The following is an 18868-nucleotide window of genomic DNA, read 5'->3' as shown; positions in this document are numbered from 1 at the left end:
AACAAACACCATCTGATCGTGGCCGTTCGCCAGCCTTATCTGGCACCTGTGTCGGTGGCACATAAAAACACCATCCGAAGACCCGGCAAGCCTCATCTGGCACCTGTGTCGGTGGCACATAAAAACACCATCCGAAGACCCGGCAAGTCTAGTCAGGCCATAACCCGTGGCCCCTACCTGGGACGTAGTCAGTCCACCTGTGCTTACCTTCCTTCTTGTGACACTTGTGAAGACCTGTTGAGGCAAGTGAAAATCAAAACAAATCAAAATAGATGAACATCAATGGAATTTGTATCTTTGTGGTACCAGTGCCGGTGGCACGTGGCACACAAGAAAACCATCCGAACGTGGCCGTAGCCAGTACCGCATCGACTGGCCTCCGTGCTGTGGGCACGTAACAAACACCATCCGATCGTGGCCGTTTGCCAGATTCATCTGGCACCTGTGTCGGTGGCACATAAAAACACCATCCGAGCGTGGCCGTCTGCCAGCCTCGTCTGGCACCTGTGTCGGTGGCACATAAAAAACACCATCCGAGCGTGGCCGTTTGCCAGCCTCGTCTGGCACCTGTGTCGGTGGCACATAAAATCACCCACTACACTCTCGGAGTGGTTGGCGTTAGGAAGGGCATCCAGCTGTAGAAACACTGCCAGATCTGACTGGACTGGTGCAGCCTTCGGGCTCCCCAGACCCCGGTTAAACCGTCCAACCCATGCTAGCATGGAAAGCGGACGTTAAATGATGATGATGATGATGATGATGATGAAAGAAAGAGACAAAAAATTAACCTGAACAATATTAGATCTGAAAGCGTTGGGGGTCATAACTAAATACCACAAACCGAATTGTAACACTTCTTACCCATAATCTAAATAATATATCAAATAAAAGACTTGCATTTGGCTGATTTCTGTTGAGAAGTGAAAGGATTTGCAATTCAACCTAAAAAAAAAACTTAAAATACCAACAGATTGTTTCGAATTATATATATATATTTTAATATACATACATAATAACAGTTCCCTTGTGTGTATATATATATATTTAGTTAATCCAAGCATGAAAACACAGCAACGCAAGGACGTGAAACAAGAATAGTATTATTGGACGCTCAGAAAAGGAAAGAAAGGAGGGCTTAACGTTTCGAGCGGAGCTCTTCGTCAGAAACATAGGAAAAGGAAAGATCCAAGGAAGGGAAGACGGAGGAAAAAACATCGCCAACGGTACACACGCGATCACATTTTGAATATATATATGTATATTTATAATATGTATGTATATATATATATATAATAGGAGTGAAAATTGCCTATCTTTCACTGGCTCATCTGCTTAATACACTTTTCTTTAATTAAAATTGATAATTTAAGTTAAGTAAACACTGAACAGAATATGAACACGTATCAGTTTTTTTATTCTTTTTTTTCAACTATTTTTTGAATAATTATTATTTAAAAACATTGACTAAGTTTTTATTAAGAAATATTTAGTCAAGAATATGAAAGCAATGCAAATCTATAGGGAACAGCATCAATTGAGATCAGCTATGTCCCTTCGAAAAGCTAACATTCTTCCACAAGGGAAATAACTCTAGCATCAATAAGAAGGGAGATAACACAGGGTTGGGTTTTAAAATTTATACACTTGGCCCAACGGTGTAAACTCGTGAAGCAAAACAAAAAAAAGGCATAAATTACTTTTGCTCAACGCACAGGTTATTGGCAATTTCATGTATGTTTTTGAACGGATTCATATATACATACACCAGTCCAGTGGATGTTAACATAAAGCTGAAGATCAGTGAAAAGAGGGAATACCTACGCTGAACTATTGAGAAATCTGCGGTTACTCTATCTAGATTACAATTCAGGATTTATACCTGTAATTATTGGGGCCCTGAGATATGTAACACACTGCTTAAATATCTATCTTGAGAAAGTACACCAACCCCTGCACTTGACTGCTATTATAATTTTATTGACCCTGAAAGAAACAGTAGGAGTCATTTTTGATGACACTCTTAAGACTCTGCCAAGCTGCTGCTCGAACTCAATGTAAAATAATCAAAGAATTACACTTATTTTTCTCCAATATTTATTAAATCTTCATAACACTATATAGCGCAGTTACTGCACCATCATATAAAACAGTCTCAATAACTATTTGATTCAGACCAATACTGTTTACAGGTCTTTGTACACAAAGAGAAATACAAACAAAACACTGACGTTGCTCTGATAAGTCTACATCTTATCTAAGAGTGGCAAAGTTGTGTTTTATTTTCAGGAAAAAATAACAAATTATAAAAATACCTCAGAAAGAAAAAACAAAAATGACTCAAAAAAGAAATAACATAAACAAGAAAATATTCAATTTGTGATGAACAATAAACCAACAATTTGATATTTATCTTCCATCTTGATTAATGTCAATTATTATTATTATTATTATTATTCCTTCAACGTATCCAATGGTGACACCAATAACTAATCTAAGGAATGAAATTTCAATATCAAATCTTCATAGCCAATCTTTCAGGAATGTAGAACTTTAAAGGATGCCATAGTGAAGGAAAATATAACCCTTTGAATGTAAAGCACCACAGTAGCTCAAGGTAACAAGATCAAAATCATTGGTATCATCGAAATTCTTCAGCAGAAAACATACCCTGGAAAGAAAAAAAAAAAGAAAGAAATTAAATGTAAAAAGAAGAAAAGGAATAAGGCATTAGAGCAATATCTTATATTTTACTACTTGTCTGAAACGACAATGCTTTGAGATCCTTAGTGTGAAGGCGTGTGGTGTAGTGGTTAAGGTATTTGGGTCACAATAATCATAAGGCCATGAGTTCAATTCTCAGCAATGTGTTGTGTCCTTGAGCAAGACACATTATTTCATGTTGCTCCAGTCCACTTAGATGGCAAAGAAGAATAGAACCTGTATTTCAAAGGGCCAGCCTTGTCATACATTGCGTCGTGTTGAATCTCTCTGAGAACTACTTTAAGAGTACATGTGTCTGTGGAGTGCTCAGCCACTTGCATGTTAATTCCACAAGCTGGCTGCTCGGTTGATCGGATCAACGAATCAACTGGAACCCTCACTGCCGTAACCAGTGAAGTGCCATATATATTCTGTTACGTATTAATACACAAGGTAGGTTATGAGTGACAGTGAAAGCAGGTATGTCTGCTGCCCCTTAGAATCACTACTGTCCACTAACCTGGTGTTTATTAGATGAAAGAACAATTTCTCCGTAGATAGGCTGCCAGTCTACAGGAGGAAGAACGAAACACAGTATTGTCAAATAACGAATCCCTTACAAATGCCACTGCACAAGCAGTTTACAGCATTCAGTTGCTTTGCAGTATCTTCTTTCATCATCATTTAACGTCTGCTTTCCATGCTAGCATGGGTTGGACGATTTGACTGAAGTCTGGCAAACCAGACTCCAATCTGATCTGGCAGAGTTTCTACAGCTGGCTGCCCTTCCAAACGCCAACCACTCCAAGAATGCTTTTATGTGCCACCGGCATGAGGCCACGCCCAAATGGTTCTTCTTATATGCCACCTGCACAGGAGCCAGTCCAGCGGCACTGGCGACGACCTCGCTCGAATGTTTCACGTGCCACCAGCACAAGTGCTAGTAAGGTGACGCGGTAACGATCACACTCAAATGGTGTGTTTAACGTGCCATCAGCACGAAGGCCAGCCTGTTGCTCTGGCAACGATCTCACTCGTATGGTACTCTTAGCGCTCCACTAGCAATGGATGCTAGTCACCGAGTTTGATTTCAACTTCGATTTGTCAATGAGAATGCTGTAATGGAAGAAATATACAATCTTCCAAATCCTGTGTTATCAAGATACACAGTCTATCTTGATAAAAACATAAATACCTACACCAGGGATTGAACTTGTATCCATTGTAAAATTGATCCTGAAGGCTTGCTATTCAGGCAACTTGAATGTTGAAAAAAGAATTTCATAAAGATGTACAGAGTGAGAAAACTATTTCACTCAGTTATTGAAGTAATCAGGAATATCCTTACTGATACAGTTTGTCATTAAGATGTTAGGTGAAAAATTTTTTTACAGATTACAAGTGCTGAGATTGTATCTTCTCATGCACAAAACTTGTTATGGATCAAATACTTTGGCTAAACCCCAGCAGCTACTGATTGATACAGTCTAAATCAGTCATACACAAACTCTCAACTGTAAACCGCATATGGGCCATGAGACTGTCTGAATGGTATGCCAACAATAATTTGATTTTTGAGTTTTTTTTTAGCAGTGTGGCTCACCAGATGAGCCATGTTTCATGGGGTCCAGTTCTCAAGAAAGGTTGTCCATACCTGATCTAAAAACAAAGACATACACAAAAGTTTTGGATACAGATCTATTGAAGACTTAAATCACATGTTCTTGACCTAATGCCCTAATACCTTTCCCCTTGTTTAAATGTATTAAGTTGAAAAAAACGAGAAAAATAATAATATATGCATTTATGCAATAAAACTATTGCAGACTTTAAAAAAAAACAGGCTCTTACCTTGGCTCTTCTAAGAATAGAATCTTTACTGGGGTCATAGGGGTGATCTTTACTTGGAATTTCTAGAACAGCAGGGATTGGTAAGGTGTGCGAATCAATAGCATGACGGATTAATTCAGCAATCTGTACCAAAAAAAAAACCAAAAAAATAATAAAATAAACAACTACTTATGCTTTTGCTTCAGGTAATTAAATGAACAAAAAATGCAACATGGTTTTCCGCATCTTATACTCTAGTAACTTTTTGTCAAGTTGGAAAGGATGGAGAAGTGCATAGAAGGGGACAGGATTATGTGTACCCAGGAAACATTTCAATGGGAAAAGGAAATCATTTATAGCATCTTGGAGAAAGAAGAGTGAAAGTTTTTTAAAAATCTACCTTAAGGAATGGCACAAATCATAGTTCGCTAATCCCAAACCGACTGAGTGAAGGTGGTGAGGGTTATTAGATTGGTGGAACAAAATGATTTATTTAATCCTTTTATCTTTAATTTGCTTCAGTCGTTTGATTGCGGCCATGCTGGGGCAACAACTTGAAGAAATCTAGTCAAATGAATCGACTTCAGAACTTTTTTTTTTCAAGTACTTACTTTAATGGTCTTTTTTGCAAACCCACTAACTTACAGGAATGTAAACACACCAACACTGTTTGTCAAGATGTAGTGGGGAGATAAACACAGACATGAAGACACCGCACACACATATATATATTATATAATATAATATATATATTAGCATGGAAAGCGGACGTTAAATGATGATGATGATGATATATATATATATATATATATATATACACAACACGCTTCTTTTCAGTTTCTGTCTACCAAAACCACTCACAAAGCTTTGGTCAACCCAAAGGTTGTAGTAGAAGACACTTGCCCAGGGTGCCATGCAGTGGAATTGAACCCAGAAACATGGTTGAGAAGCAAACTTTTTTACCACACAGTCACGCCTGCAGGGAGCAGATATATCCACTTAAAATATCATTACTTTTAACTGCAGCAAGTAATTTTATATAGCAAGCTTCTTTTGAAGAATGTCATATTTGGAACTATTTTCTGTTGAGATAGCATGACTGGCAGAGAATACCAATTCTATTCATTGGTAGATATTTAACATCATTCCTAGAATAACCATGAAATTTACTTTTGCAGTTAATGGCTTTAAGTGCAAATTATAGAAAGTTTCAGGTTAAGTAACATCATAGTTTCTTTCATCATCTGAACTGAAAATTAGAAATATCAAGCTTGCAAAATTACTTGTCCTAATGCTTCCAAATTTACAAAATGCCTATGCCAGGAGCGTAACCAGCCCGCTTATGCATACCTTTTCCTTCTTTGGTCACTAAACTCTGCTTGCGAAGACCTGTTGAGGCAAGTGAAATCGAAATCAAATCAAATTCAATGACTGGCATCCATGCTAGCAGGGTGCAAAGAGCACCATACGAGTTTGATCGTTGACAGAGCGGCTAACTGGCTTCCGTGCCAGTGGCACATAAAAGGGCACCATTCGAGTGTGATCATTACCAGCATCGCTTTACTGGCACTTGTGCCCATGCTTGTAGGGTGCCAAGAGCACTATCTGAGCGTGATCGCTGCCAGAGCGGCTATCTGGCCTCCGTGCCAGCGGAACGTAAAAGACACCATTCGAGCGTGATCATTACCAGCATCGCCTTACTGACACCTGTGCCACCGGCATAAAAAGATTCGAGCTTGGTCGTTGCCAGTACTGCCTGACTGGCCCCTGTGCCGGTGGCACATAAAAAGCACCCACTACACTCTTGGAGTGGTTGGCATTAGGAAGGGCATCCAACTGTAGAAACTCTGCCAGATCAAGAGTGGGGCCTGGTGCAGCCATCTGGCTCGCCAGCCCTCAGTCAAAATCGTCCAACCCATGCTAGCATGGAAAGCGGACGTTAAACGATGATGATGAACAACATAAGGTCAAAAACTGGATGTACAACATTTTGTTAATTGTTTTATCATAAACTTGATAATGCAATTGGAAATGAATCTTGTCTGGAAAGCAGCAGAATTTATTTTTTGAAATTGTCAGAAAATGTTTGCAAATTCATGTTCCACACATGGAGTTTCATATAAATATGCAAAAATCCACCAAAACTTTAAATTTATGGCGCTTGACTTAAGGGCTATTTACGTATTATTTTTAGCACATCTCATAACATCTCATACCCTCTTCGTTTGTGTGATGCCAGTGTGATGTATTGATGTTTTCCAATATCTTTGTCCCCATAAACACATTTGATGGTCTATTGCAGACTGTCCATAGTTTAAACAGTGATTTAAAAAATTTTTTTTAATTTAAAAATTTCTTTTTTCATCATCATTGTTATTTAACGTCCACTTTCCATGCTGGACGGTTTGACTGGGGAACTAGGAAGCCAGAAGGCTGTACCAGACTCCAATCTGGCAAAGTTTCTACAGCAGGATGCCCTTCCTAATGCCAACTACTCAGAGAGTGTAGTGGGTGCTTTTTACTTGCCGGTGGCACGTAAAAAGCACCTACTACATAAAGACTCAAACATTGGCTGGTCAAAATAGATGTGATGAAGAACAAGAGAAGTGTGTCAGAAAGGAATTGGTGGCTATTTCGGAGGAGCAGAGGCAGTTGTAGTAGAATATGTAGAAAGAGTAGATAGCACCTCTGTGTTGGTGAAAAAATTCAGTTGATTTATAACGTTTTACTGTATGTGACCTTTTTGTATGTATTCAGTCCAATTTATCAGGTTAAGTGGAATATATTTTTCTATATATTGCAAGCTGGAGCGAATCTCTATTTCTAGGAGTTGGGTGTTCACGACTAATAATGGGCACAACTAGCCCAAAACTGTTCGGCCTCGTGAACCTGCCATCTGCTGGAGGATGGTAGGGTTCACTCCCCTGCTTACAATATATACAGGGTGCAGGTTGCATAGGTAACCAGCTGGCAGTGGATCTGCCAGGGGTTAAAATGGTAGTAACGTCAAACAGCCATATTGATGTGACAATAAATATTACTTCTTGGTACGGTTAGTGCTTTCATATCGAAGACTTTTCTAACTACTTTGCTTGAATATAAACACCTTTACCAAAATTTCGTGAGGTGCACTAGAATAAGAGAATCATTAGAAATAACAGACTTGCGTTCCATTATGCTCGGTGTTAAAGATTGACTTTCTCTTCATTCTTGCATGACTGAGTTGGAAGAACCATTAACATGTCACACAAAGTGTATAGAGGCATTCTGTCTGTCTTCACATTCAGAGTGCAAATTCTGCTGAGGTCAGTTTTTGAGGATTGATAAAATAAGAACCAGTTGAGCACTGGGGCCAGAGTTATTGACTAATCCCTTCATCCAAAATTTAAGGCCTTGTGCCTATAGTAGAAAGGATTCTTCTTATTATTATTATTAATTTCTTTCTTTCGCCTGGCCCCCGTGCCGGTGGCACGTAAAAAGCACCATCCGATCGTGGCTGTTGCCAGCCTCGCCTGGCCCCCATGCCGGTGGCACATAAAAAGCACCATCCGTCCGTGGCCGTTTGCCAGCTTCGTCTGGCACCTGTGCGTGTGGCACGTAAAAAGCACCCACTACACTCACAGAGTGGTTGGCGTTAGGAAGGGCATCCAGCCGTAGAAACACTGCCAGATCAGACTGGGCCTGATGCAGCCTTCTGGCTTCACAGACCCCAGTTGACCCGTCCAACCCATGCTAGCATGGAAAGCGGACGCTAAATGATGATGATGATGATTGCTTACAAGAGGCTAAACACAGAGGAGACAAACAAGGACAGACAAACGGATTAAGTCGATTATATCAACTCCAGTGCGTAACTGGTACTTATTTAATCGACCCCGAAAGGATGAAAGGCAAAGTCGACCTCTGTGGAATTTGAACTCAGAACATAGTGGCTGACGAAATACCACTAAGCATTTTGCCTGGCGTGCTAACGTTTCTGCCAGTTCACCGCCTTATTATTATTATTAAAGCAGCAAAGTGACAGAAATATTAGCATATCCATCTTTACATTGTGAGTTCAAAATCTGCCAAGACAGACTTTGCTTTCCATCCTTTCAGGGTTATAAGCACTGGGGTCAGTGTAATCAATAAGCCCTCTCCCTCAAAATTTCAGGCCTTGAGCCTATAGCAGAAAGGATTATTATTATTATTATTATTATTACTACTACATTTATTAAGGTGGCAAAGTGGCAGAATGGTTAGCACACCAGACAAAATACTTAGTGGTATTCCATCAGTCATTACGCTCTAAGCTCAAATTCTACCAAAGTCGACTTTGCTTTTCATCTTTTTTGGGTTGATAAAATAAGTACCAGTTGAGCAGTGGGGAAAAGATGAGAGAAGGGAACTGTCAATGTAAATGGCTTCCCCTCCCTTCAAAACTGCAGGCCCTGTGCCAAACTTTGAAATTATTATTATTAAGGTGGCAAGTTGGCAGAATCGTTAGAGCATCAGATGAAATGCTTAGTGGTAGTTCTAACTTTACAGTCTAAGTTCAAATTCCATTGGAGTCAACCTCTTGCCTTTCATCCTTCCAGGGTCAATGAAACAAAGAACCTGTCAAATATTGGTCAATGGTATCAACTAATTTCATCACATCAAAATTGCCAGCTTTGTGATATTATTATTATTATTATTATTATTACCATCATTATTGAGAGAGCAATGCAAGCCATCAAGGGTACACCAGGCACATGCATCACAAGTGTATGTGTGCAACATGGTGACCGCATATCAAGATAAACAATGCATGTCCTTCAGGTGGGGTCCAGTTAAAATATTCTTCAGGTCAAGGAACCCATCCTGGTCAAAAGGTTTACTGAATAAGGGTGTTTAAGGATGATGAATGAAACAAGTTTCCAGCATCAGAATACATACATGTGGACGACTGTGTAGCTTCTTGGCTGATGCAGTTAATCCCGTACCTCATTTACCACTATTATCACTTAATTCATGGGTCCCTTTAGCAGTGTTCATAATACTGCAAATATTTGGGCAAGGCCCCCTGGTCTTAGGATAACTTTCTCATTTCCTTCTAGGAGTGTCAAAAAGGCCATGAATATAAACCTTCTTCCAGCTAATCCATAAAGACAATAGAAAAGCACCCGGAGAGTGTAGACCCTGCCAAGCAGCTCACTTCCACCCATATACACGCATGCTGAAAATCGCCCAGTTTCCCAAACCAATGCCAGCAAAAGCATAACCTCCTTGGTGGGGGTAAAAAAAAATGACACAGTCACTTTCACCATCACAACCAGTATAACCACTGCAATACCACCATCACACAACTAACACTATCATCAACACCACTATTACCACCATCACCTCAGCATCACACATCACACCACTCCTGTCGCCATTATAACCACCGATACTATTTTATCCTCCTCCCATACTTATCTCAACCATCGTATCTGTTTTCACCGCAATCATCATCAAAACTACAATAACCACAATCAGTTTCTTTACACAATTGAAAATCCATTATCCAATACTCATGGGACCGAGATTGCTGCAGATTTTTGATTTTTCTAATTTAGGAGTGCTTTATTTAAAAAAAAAAAAAAACAGAACAGTTTGAGAATAGAAACCAGGTCTAAACACAATAGCTCATAGACATACTCTGAATGTAGTTCTATATAAATCTTTGATAATTTTTTTTACCTCTGCCAAGGAAGGAGGTTATGTTTTCATCGGCATTGGCTTGTCTGTCTGTCTGTCTGCAAAATAACTCAAAAAGTTGGCAATGACAAGGAACAGATGATGAAATTTTGGTAGTGATCTGGGAATTTTATGGAATCTTGTTTATACTTAAGACCATCAGAAATGTTAAGATATCAGCCTCTACCCACATTGTCATGCTTTGATTAAAAGGTTACAGCATAGATTAGATTACTTAGATAAGTTTCAGCCGAAGTTGACCCAGGACATGTCTAATTTAATAGCACCACCTGGAAGAGATACACAGGTAGTTCTGGGGAACCATAGCCCTTTCAAGCAGAGGGTTATTGTTTTCAGGGACATATCTGGGTGTGGGTCATTTATCTGGTATTTGCTGGGGGTAATCATCTAAGGATCATTTGAGTGCCATGAAGTCACTTTCCTTCTTTATGTGTGTCTAGCACGATGTTGAAGAGAGCAGGGCCAATTGAGGTGAAATAGTCCAGTCATGGTGTTGTGATATGATACTATGTAGTGGACGGATGGCACGTGCCTCGGATGAATTTTAAAGATGGGCAATGTTGATGGAATATTTTCCACATCATACAGAAGATATAGAGTTCACAGCGGCAGTGAAGGGAGCAAAGCTTGAGCTTTTTGAGTTGATCCCAATAGTCAAGGCTTGTCATGTCATCTTCCGCAGACCTCCACCAAGCAGTTCATTTTAAGATAGATACGTGATTAAAACTACTAATAGAGAAACAAAAATAAACTTTGGAATCAGCAACGCCACCATAGGTTACATGGAAATGATGAACGTGTTTTCAAGGGAGATTTCATGTAAAGTAGATATAACAAATGAAAAATATTTCAAGAATCCTTAAAAGTTCCCAGATCACTACCAAAATTTCATCGTCTGTTCCTTGTACCAACATTTCCTGTAAGTTTCATGAAATACTGTTCACAACTTTTTGAGTTATTTTGCACACAGACGGACAAACGCCAATGAAAACATAACCTCTTTCCTTGGCGGAGGTAATGAAATCCATTTGAAATATCAGATTTCCTTTGTTGAGAATAAAATTAGCCGTATGTTAGTTTTATCGAGCATAACACGTAAAGAAAGGTAAGAATCCACTTACATTTTGGTTTATCAGAATAATTGCAATGTCTGCACGCAATAATAATGCCCGGAAAAACTCTTCTATTTCACTGATACTGGTGTCTATAAAAAAAGAAAAATGAAATGGTAATTTTATAAGACAATTCAAAATAGTTCTGAAATTACAACTCTAAGAATGTTTTATTTGTCACAGGGACATACAAAAACAAACATTACAAGACTTAATTGAACATCGGTTTCTTTACAAAGCACAATGTCTATTTTCTGTTTTTTTAGAAAATGAGAAATGTGACACTAAAGGTTCTCTCAAATGAGATAAACGGTTACATAAAGGATTGAAACTGTGTGAGTCTCAATTTGTTATTAGCTAATCTATTGTTCTATGACACTCATTATACAACTACATAAAATACTGGTTTCAAATTTTGGCACAAGGCCCGCAATTTCGGGGAAGGGGCTAAGTCAATTACATTGACTCCAGTGTTTGACTGGTACTTGTTTTATTGACCCCAAAGGATGAAAGGCAGAGTCAACCCCAGTGACATTTGAATTAACCCTTTTGTTACTGTATTTATTTTGAGATGCTCTTTGTTTCTTTCAATTATTTTAAACATAACAAAGAATTTAGTAAAATAACTCAGTTATCATTAAGTTAGTGTTAGGAACTTAAATTGTGACTAAGGCTTGGTGGAAGATTTTAATTCAAAGCTTATGAAAACAAAACATTTGACCACTGAGCCAGAGCCAGTTTTGGCCGGGTTAGTAACAAAAGGGTTAAAGATGTGAATACTGACAAAGTGGTGCTAAGCATTTTGCCTGGCATACTAATGGTTCTGCCAGCTGGAGCCACCTTAACAACTACATAAGGTATTACATAGGAAAATGTTTTGTGGCTGAAATTGATAAAATACGTCACAAATGTATTGTAACAGACAGTGGGTGCTTAACCAATATAGAACTGATATAACTTAATGCCAAATTACATTTGACATGGCAAGAAACAATAGTAGTTACTGGCGGTAAGCTGGCAGAAACATTAGCACATCAGATGAAATGCTTAATGATATTTCGTCTGCCGTTACGTTCAAATTCCGCCAAGGTCGACTTTGCATTTCATCCTTTCAGGGTCAATTAAATAAGTACCAGTTACGCACTGGGATTGATATAATCGACTTAATCCGTTTGTCTGTCCTTGTGTGTCCTCTCTGTGTTTAGTCCCTCGTGGGTAGTAAAGAAATAGGTATTTCGTCTGTCTTTACGTTCTGTGTTTAAATTCCGCCGAGGTCGATTTTGCCTTTCATCCTTTCAGGGTTGATAAATTAAGTACCAGTTATGCACTGGGGTTGATGTAATCAACTTAATCCTTTTGTCTGTCCTTGTTTATCCCCTCTATGTTTAGTCCCTTGTGGACAATGAAGCCAGTATGCTCCGATGGATGTGTAATGTCAGTGTTCATAATCGTCAGAGTGTAAGTACCTTGAGAGAAAAGTTGAACCTAAGAAGCGTCAGTTGTGGTGTGCAAGAGAGACGGCTGCGCTGGTATGGTCATATGACGAGAATGGCTGAAGATAGTTGTGTGCAAAAGTGCTACACCCAAGCAGTTGAGGGAACCTGTGGAAGAGGTAGACCCAGGAAAACCTGGGACGAAGTGGTGAAGCACGACCTTCGAACTTTAGGTCTCACCAAGGAAATGACTAGAGACCGAGACCTATGGAAGTATGCTGTGCGTGAGAAGACCCGGTGGCACATAAAAACACCATCCGAGTGTGGCCGTTCGCCAGCCTCGTCTGGCACCTGTGTCGGTGGCACATAAAAACACCATCCGAGCGTGGCCGTTCGCCAGCCTCGTCTGGCACCTGTGTCGGTGGCACATAAAAACACCATCCGGGCGTGGCCGTTCGCCAGCCTCGTCTGGCACCTGTGTCGGTGGCACATAAAATCACCCACTACACTCTCGGAGTGGTTGGCGTTAGGAAGGGCATCCAGCTGTAGAAACACTGCCAGATCTGACTGGCCTGGTGCAGCCTTCGGGCTCCCCAGACCCCAGTTGAACCGTCCAACCCATGCTAGCATGGAAAGCGGACGTTAAATGATGATGATGATGATGATGATGAATAGCAGTTACACATTATATAGAATTAGAATACAGGTGTACCATCAGCTCATGTTGAAAATTTGCAAAATGACATACCATGAAAAGCAAGATTTATTAGCTTATATCTTTTTATTAAAAATAGTTTGTGTATATTTTCACCTGTATTTCATTTTTTCTTTTTTTACTGCTTTAGTACTGATTTTTAGGTGGTTATCTCTTTAAAAAGTTGCTATGCTGTTAGACATGCTTGCTGAGACCATCATAAAAAATGAATAAAATCAATTGAAGCTGAGGTTTAGCTTCCTCTATTCATTTCTTAAAACTAAATTATATAACAGGCGCAGGAGTGGCTGTGTCGTAAGAAGCTTGCTTACCAACCACACGGTTCCGGGTTCAGTCCCACTGCATGGCACCTTGGGCAAGTGTCTTCTACTATAGCCTCGGGCCGACCAATGCCTTGTGAGTGGATTTGGTAGACGGAAACTGAAAGAAGCCTGTCGTATATATATATATATATATATATATGTATATATATGTATATATATGTGTGTGTGTGTGTGTGTGTTTGTGTGTCTGTCTTTGTCCCCCCAACATCGCTTGACAACCGATGCTGGTATGTTTACGTCCCCGTTACTTGGCGGTTCGGCAAAATAGACTGATAGAATAAGTACTCGGCTTATAAAGAATAAGTCCTGGGGTCGATTTGCTCAACTAAAAGGCGGTGCTCCAGCATGGCCGCAGTCAAATGACTGAAACAAGTAAAAGAGTAAAGAGTAAGAGTAACACTGGAAAGAATGTCAATTGAATAATCTAAGTTGAAGTATGCTTGTATACCGTGCAGATCAGAGAGAAATTATTAATCATCATAGTCATAATGAATCACTAAATAGATAATTAACGGTAATTATATTATTTTGGTCTTGAAATTGAAATGTAAAAAACAAAGTAGTTACTTTTATTAACAACCAGAAAGTTCTGTTGTCTATTCTTGTTGAGTTCACCAATTCCACCCAGGAGGAAGCCGACACAGGTATCCTGTCAAAGTGTAAAGTTTAGAAATATTAAAATTGATTAATTTCAAAATATAAAATAGGGATCAACGATATAATGAAATAATACTCCTTTAATTCATATAAGTTTCTCCTATCTGAGATGATGATGATGATGTTGATGATGACTACTCAATTATAAAAATATAGGCGCAGGAGTGGCTGTGTGGTAAGTAGCTTGCTAACCAACCACATGGTTCCGGGTTCAGTCCCACTGCGTGGCATCTTGGGAAAGTGTCTTCTGCTATAGCCCCGGGCTGACCAATGCCTTGTGAGTGGATTTTGTAGACGGAAACTGAAAGAAGCCTGTCGTATATATGTATGTATATATATATATATATATATATATATATATATGTATGTGTGTGTGTGTGTTTGTCCCCCTAACATTGCTTGACAACCGATGGTGGTGTGTTTACGTCCCCGTCACTTAGCGGTTCGGCAAAAGAGACCGATAGAATAAGTACTGGGCTTACAAAGAATAAGTCCCGGGGTCAATTTGCTCGACTAAAGGCGGTGCTCCAGCATGGCCGCAGTCAAATGATTGAAACAAGTAAAAGAGTATAAGTGTAAAGAGAAGGTTTGATTCTAGATAATGAAGAAAGAGGGGAGTAGATTGAATATAGTCAAAGGACCCCATTATATTGAGAAACATGCATTAGAAACATGGACAAACAACAGCTGGTTAAATTCAGTTCTCTTTGTTGTGTTGAAGACCAATAAATGATTTCATGGTTATATTGTAGTGATTGTATAAAACGTTCCAGAGAACAAAACAATGGCTAATAAACATCAAAATGGTTTGAAAGTAATAGAACAGAGAGCAAAGGAAAGTTGAGGAAAGAGACAGAACTGCAACAGAATTAAATGGACTCATTTGACCTACCAAGATTGTAGTTTATTGTTAGCAGAGTTATGAAGGTTATATCTATAACAGAAAATTTTCTGCTATTCATATTTTTCTATCAGAGAAGGAAACAGCTTTTTAGTTTCCAACAAATCATACAAATATAAAACTACAAAAACTACTAATTTATATATATATGTACCAAATTCACACAGTGCTGACATAGTTAAAAACCATTGTATCATCCAGACTAGCGAATGTTGTTATATGTTAGTTAGTTAGTTAGTTAATTTGGCTCAAAAGCAAATAGCAAGGCCATGTAGGGGGACATGGAGTTAAGTACAGGGTGGTGTTCATGTAAAGAGTTCAGGCCACTTGAGGTCAAGGGAGGCTTTGAACAAAGCGGTCGTCGGCATCTTCACCATCTTGTCTGGCAGCTTGTTCCACGGATCCGCAACCCGGACGGAGAAAGCTCCTCTCCTTCGATTGAGATGAAATCGTCGCAGGTAGAGCTTTTCGGAATGACCCCGCAGCCGACGCTCTGGAGCAGGAGTGAACAACAGCTCTTTTGAGAGGTTACACTTTCCACTTATGATGTTGTGGGCGAGAATGAGATCACCACGGCGGCGGCGTTTTTCAAGAGAATAAAGGTCGAGCGTCCTCAGCCTTTCTTCGTAGGACAAATTTTTGATATCACTGGTCACAATGCGCTTCTTTGCACTGTTGCAGTTTTCGAATGATGCCACCCCCACTGGTTAGGTGGGTAGGACAACATTGCCCTTGAATCGAATGCCAGTGCGTCGTAGGCTTACACATTTACAGCTCGGTAAACAGAAGCAACGTGAAATAAAACGTTTTGCTGAAGAACATAACCTGCCGTCGGTCGGGACCCACGAGCTTGCTTGCGAGCGAGCAAGCGGGAGTTGAACTCCCTAACCACTAGACCACGCGCCTTCACAACATAATTAAAAACAAGACTGAATGTAAAATAATTTTTCATTCTTACTATTTAAACGTGCATGCACAAACACATACTATATCTAGGGTATCGGGTACTACTAGCGAACAGTGGTCCCGGTGCGCGCACTCGCGCTTCTGCGCCAGTTAGTCGTAAGTAGTCGATCCTACAACAACTTGTGCGTATGTTTGTATTTCAAGGCTGAATACATACTCTTTTACTTGTTTCAGTCATTTGACTGCGGCCATGCTGGAGCACCACCTTTAGTCGAGCAAATCGACCCCGGGACTTATTCTTTGTAAGCCCAGTACTTATTCTATCGGTCTCTTTTGCGAACTGCAATTACAGGGACGAACACACCATCGGTTGTCAAGCAATGCTAGGGGGACAAACACAGACATACACACAAATACATATATATATATATATACATATATACGACAGGCTTCTTTCAGTTCCCGTCTACCAAATCCACTCACAAGGCATTGGTCGGCCCGAGGCTATAGCAGAAGGCACTTGCCCAAGATGCCACGCAGTGGGACTGAACCCGAAACCATGTGGTTGGTAAGCAAGCTACTTACCACACAGCCATCAAAGAAAATTAAATAATATTTATCGAACAAAGTAAATAATTCTTTAAACTAAGTAAATAAATTATTTTTATAAACAAACTAAGGTTAGGTTTAGGGTTAAAAAGTCGTTGTAGGATCGACTACTTACGACTAGCGAGTGCGCGCACCGGAACCACTGTTCGCTAGTAGTACCGGGTATCGCAAGGAGAGGTGTGCTAACATAAATCGGCGATAAGTTAAGGTTACCAAAATGAAATGCTTGTTCGCCTGTTACGTGCTACACCTACAGACACGTTATTATAAATATTACATACTCCGCTCCCATTTAACGCCAATAACACTAGATTTAAGTACGAATATACTTTCCCAAACTCGTTAATCCCTGTTCACAGTATCTTTCCCAAAATACAACAGACCGTTTTATAAAATTAATTCTGAGTTTGGAAAGAGACGAAGTTAAATAGTTAATGCTCTTTATAGAAGCGGTAGATTTTTGTTAACACTACATGGAACTGGTAGATGCCAATTAGCACTATAGCTTTCAATATCATTTAGAAAATACAGCGTATAGATACGAGGCTTAGGGCCTCCGTATAATTACATCACTGTAGTATCATAAGGGTTTAATATGGTTATTAATATATGTGTATATATGTACGTATGTGTGGTCGTAAAAACAATAAACAATTTATATGGTTGTAGGTGTTCGATAACAGCATAGAGAATAAGAGAGAGAGGCAGAGAGTTAGGTATTTTATTCATTTTTGTTTTGTAAATAACGTATTTTTAGATATGGCTAGCATTTCTAGCAATTTGAGCGCTTATGTAGAGGATCCCTCGTCGGCCAGGTACCATCCTTAACTACTCGCTGGTCATTTGATCCGGTTTGGTCAGAAGTAAAAATTAAGGAAGAAAAAAAAAGAAAAATAGAACCATGAAAAAAAAAAGGAGGCGGGGTTCACTCTGACATAGCCAAAGGTTGACCTTGTTATCCAGGGGCAGGAATAACATTCAGCAAAAAAGACTGGAAATAAAATAGATGATAAAATATGATGGTATCTTCAGGTGGAATTCTGTGAAAGTCAAAGGATGTTTACGTTGCTGTATGTAGAAGACAAAACTGCTACACACACACCCACACACTATCATACATAATATAAAATTGATTTTTTTTTGTATTTCGTTAATTTTTAAAGTAGCAACGGACCCTCTGGCAAATACTACAGCTAATTCCTTCTCTAATCAACAGTAATAGCAATTTATAATTCAATAATCAATGAATTCGCGGGATGAACTTTCTACAGGTAACATTTAATTTTGTTGAAGAGAGCTTTATTTGTAATTTTCGCTTAGCTATACATACGAAATTAAGTAAACACAGAATGGAAATTATAATATAAAATAAGCAACGAGCAATAAAGAAAAATAAACTTGGAGAATAACAAATAATATATTTTAGTTGAAGGAGACGGGATCGGAATGTTGTGTCTGAAGAACCGTGAGGTATGAAAACACCTGAGTTCTAAATTGATAACACTGAACAATACTTCAGAATGGGTTACAAAAGACTGCTTACCTCATCTCCAATTACAGCCATAAGTTTCCCTTTCGCTGCCGAAGACATTCTTTGAATTTCAGGAGGAAGAATTTTTAAATGTCCTGAAAAATCACGAGACGAAGAAATGGATTAGTCAGAGTTAGCGTTCGTGGCATAACTTCCGCTGACGTCACTAATTGCTGTCTGCATTTCTTCTTCTCTCTTCCGGTCGGGGAGAGCGACTGAGAAATATCAATTAACTTCACTTTTATCTGCTTAGTAGCAGTATCGCCGCCCACCGTTGCTCGAGTTTGTTTCGACCCTTTAGAATTGGAATTTTTGAAAAGTAAAAATTTTGCATTCTGTAGCTTGTTATTCTTTTTAGGTGAACATTTTTCTGGTTGAAATACACCGAAAAATGGCGACATAGCAGTCAAAAAATCGTAAAAAATAGGGT

At 39.2% G+C, this 18868-nt stretch overlaps 1 protein-coding gene across 1 annotated transcript; it reads right to left on the bottom strand.

Moving 5' to 3' along the window:
- Positions 1-2077: 2077 nt before the first annotated feature.
- Positions 2078-18610, bottom strand: LOC115220864 (V-type proton ATPase subunit F). The gene is made up of 5 exons (XM_029791043.2): positions 18451-18610; positions 14402-14483; positions 11373-11455; positions 4552-4674; positions 2078-2668 (listed from the first exon to the last, which is right to left on the bottom strand). The coding sequence occupies exons 1-5, from the start codon at positions 18496-18498 to the stop codon at positions 2639-2641; spliced, it is 366 nt and encodes a 121-aa protein (XP_029646903.1). The 5' UTR covers positions 18499-18610; the 3' UTR covers positions 2078-2638.
- Positions 18611-18868: the final 258 nt, after the last annotated feature.

This window comes from Octopus sinensis, linkage group LG17, assembly GCF_006345805.1.
Source record: "Octopus sinensis linkage group LG17, ASM634580v1, whole genome shotgun sequence".
NCBI lineage: Eukaryota > Metazoa > Mollusca > Cephalopoda > Octopoda > Octopodidae > Octopus > Octopus sinensis.
This window is presented reverse-complemented; position numbering and strand designations above follow the sequence as displayed.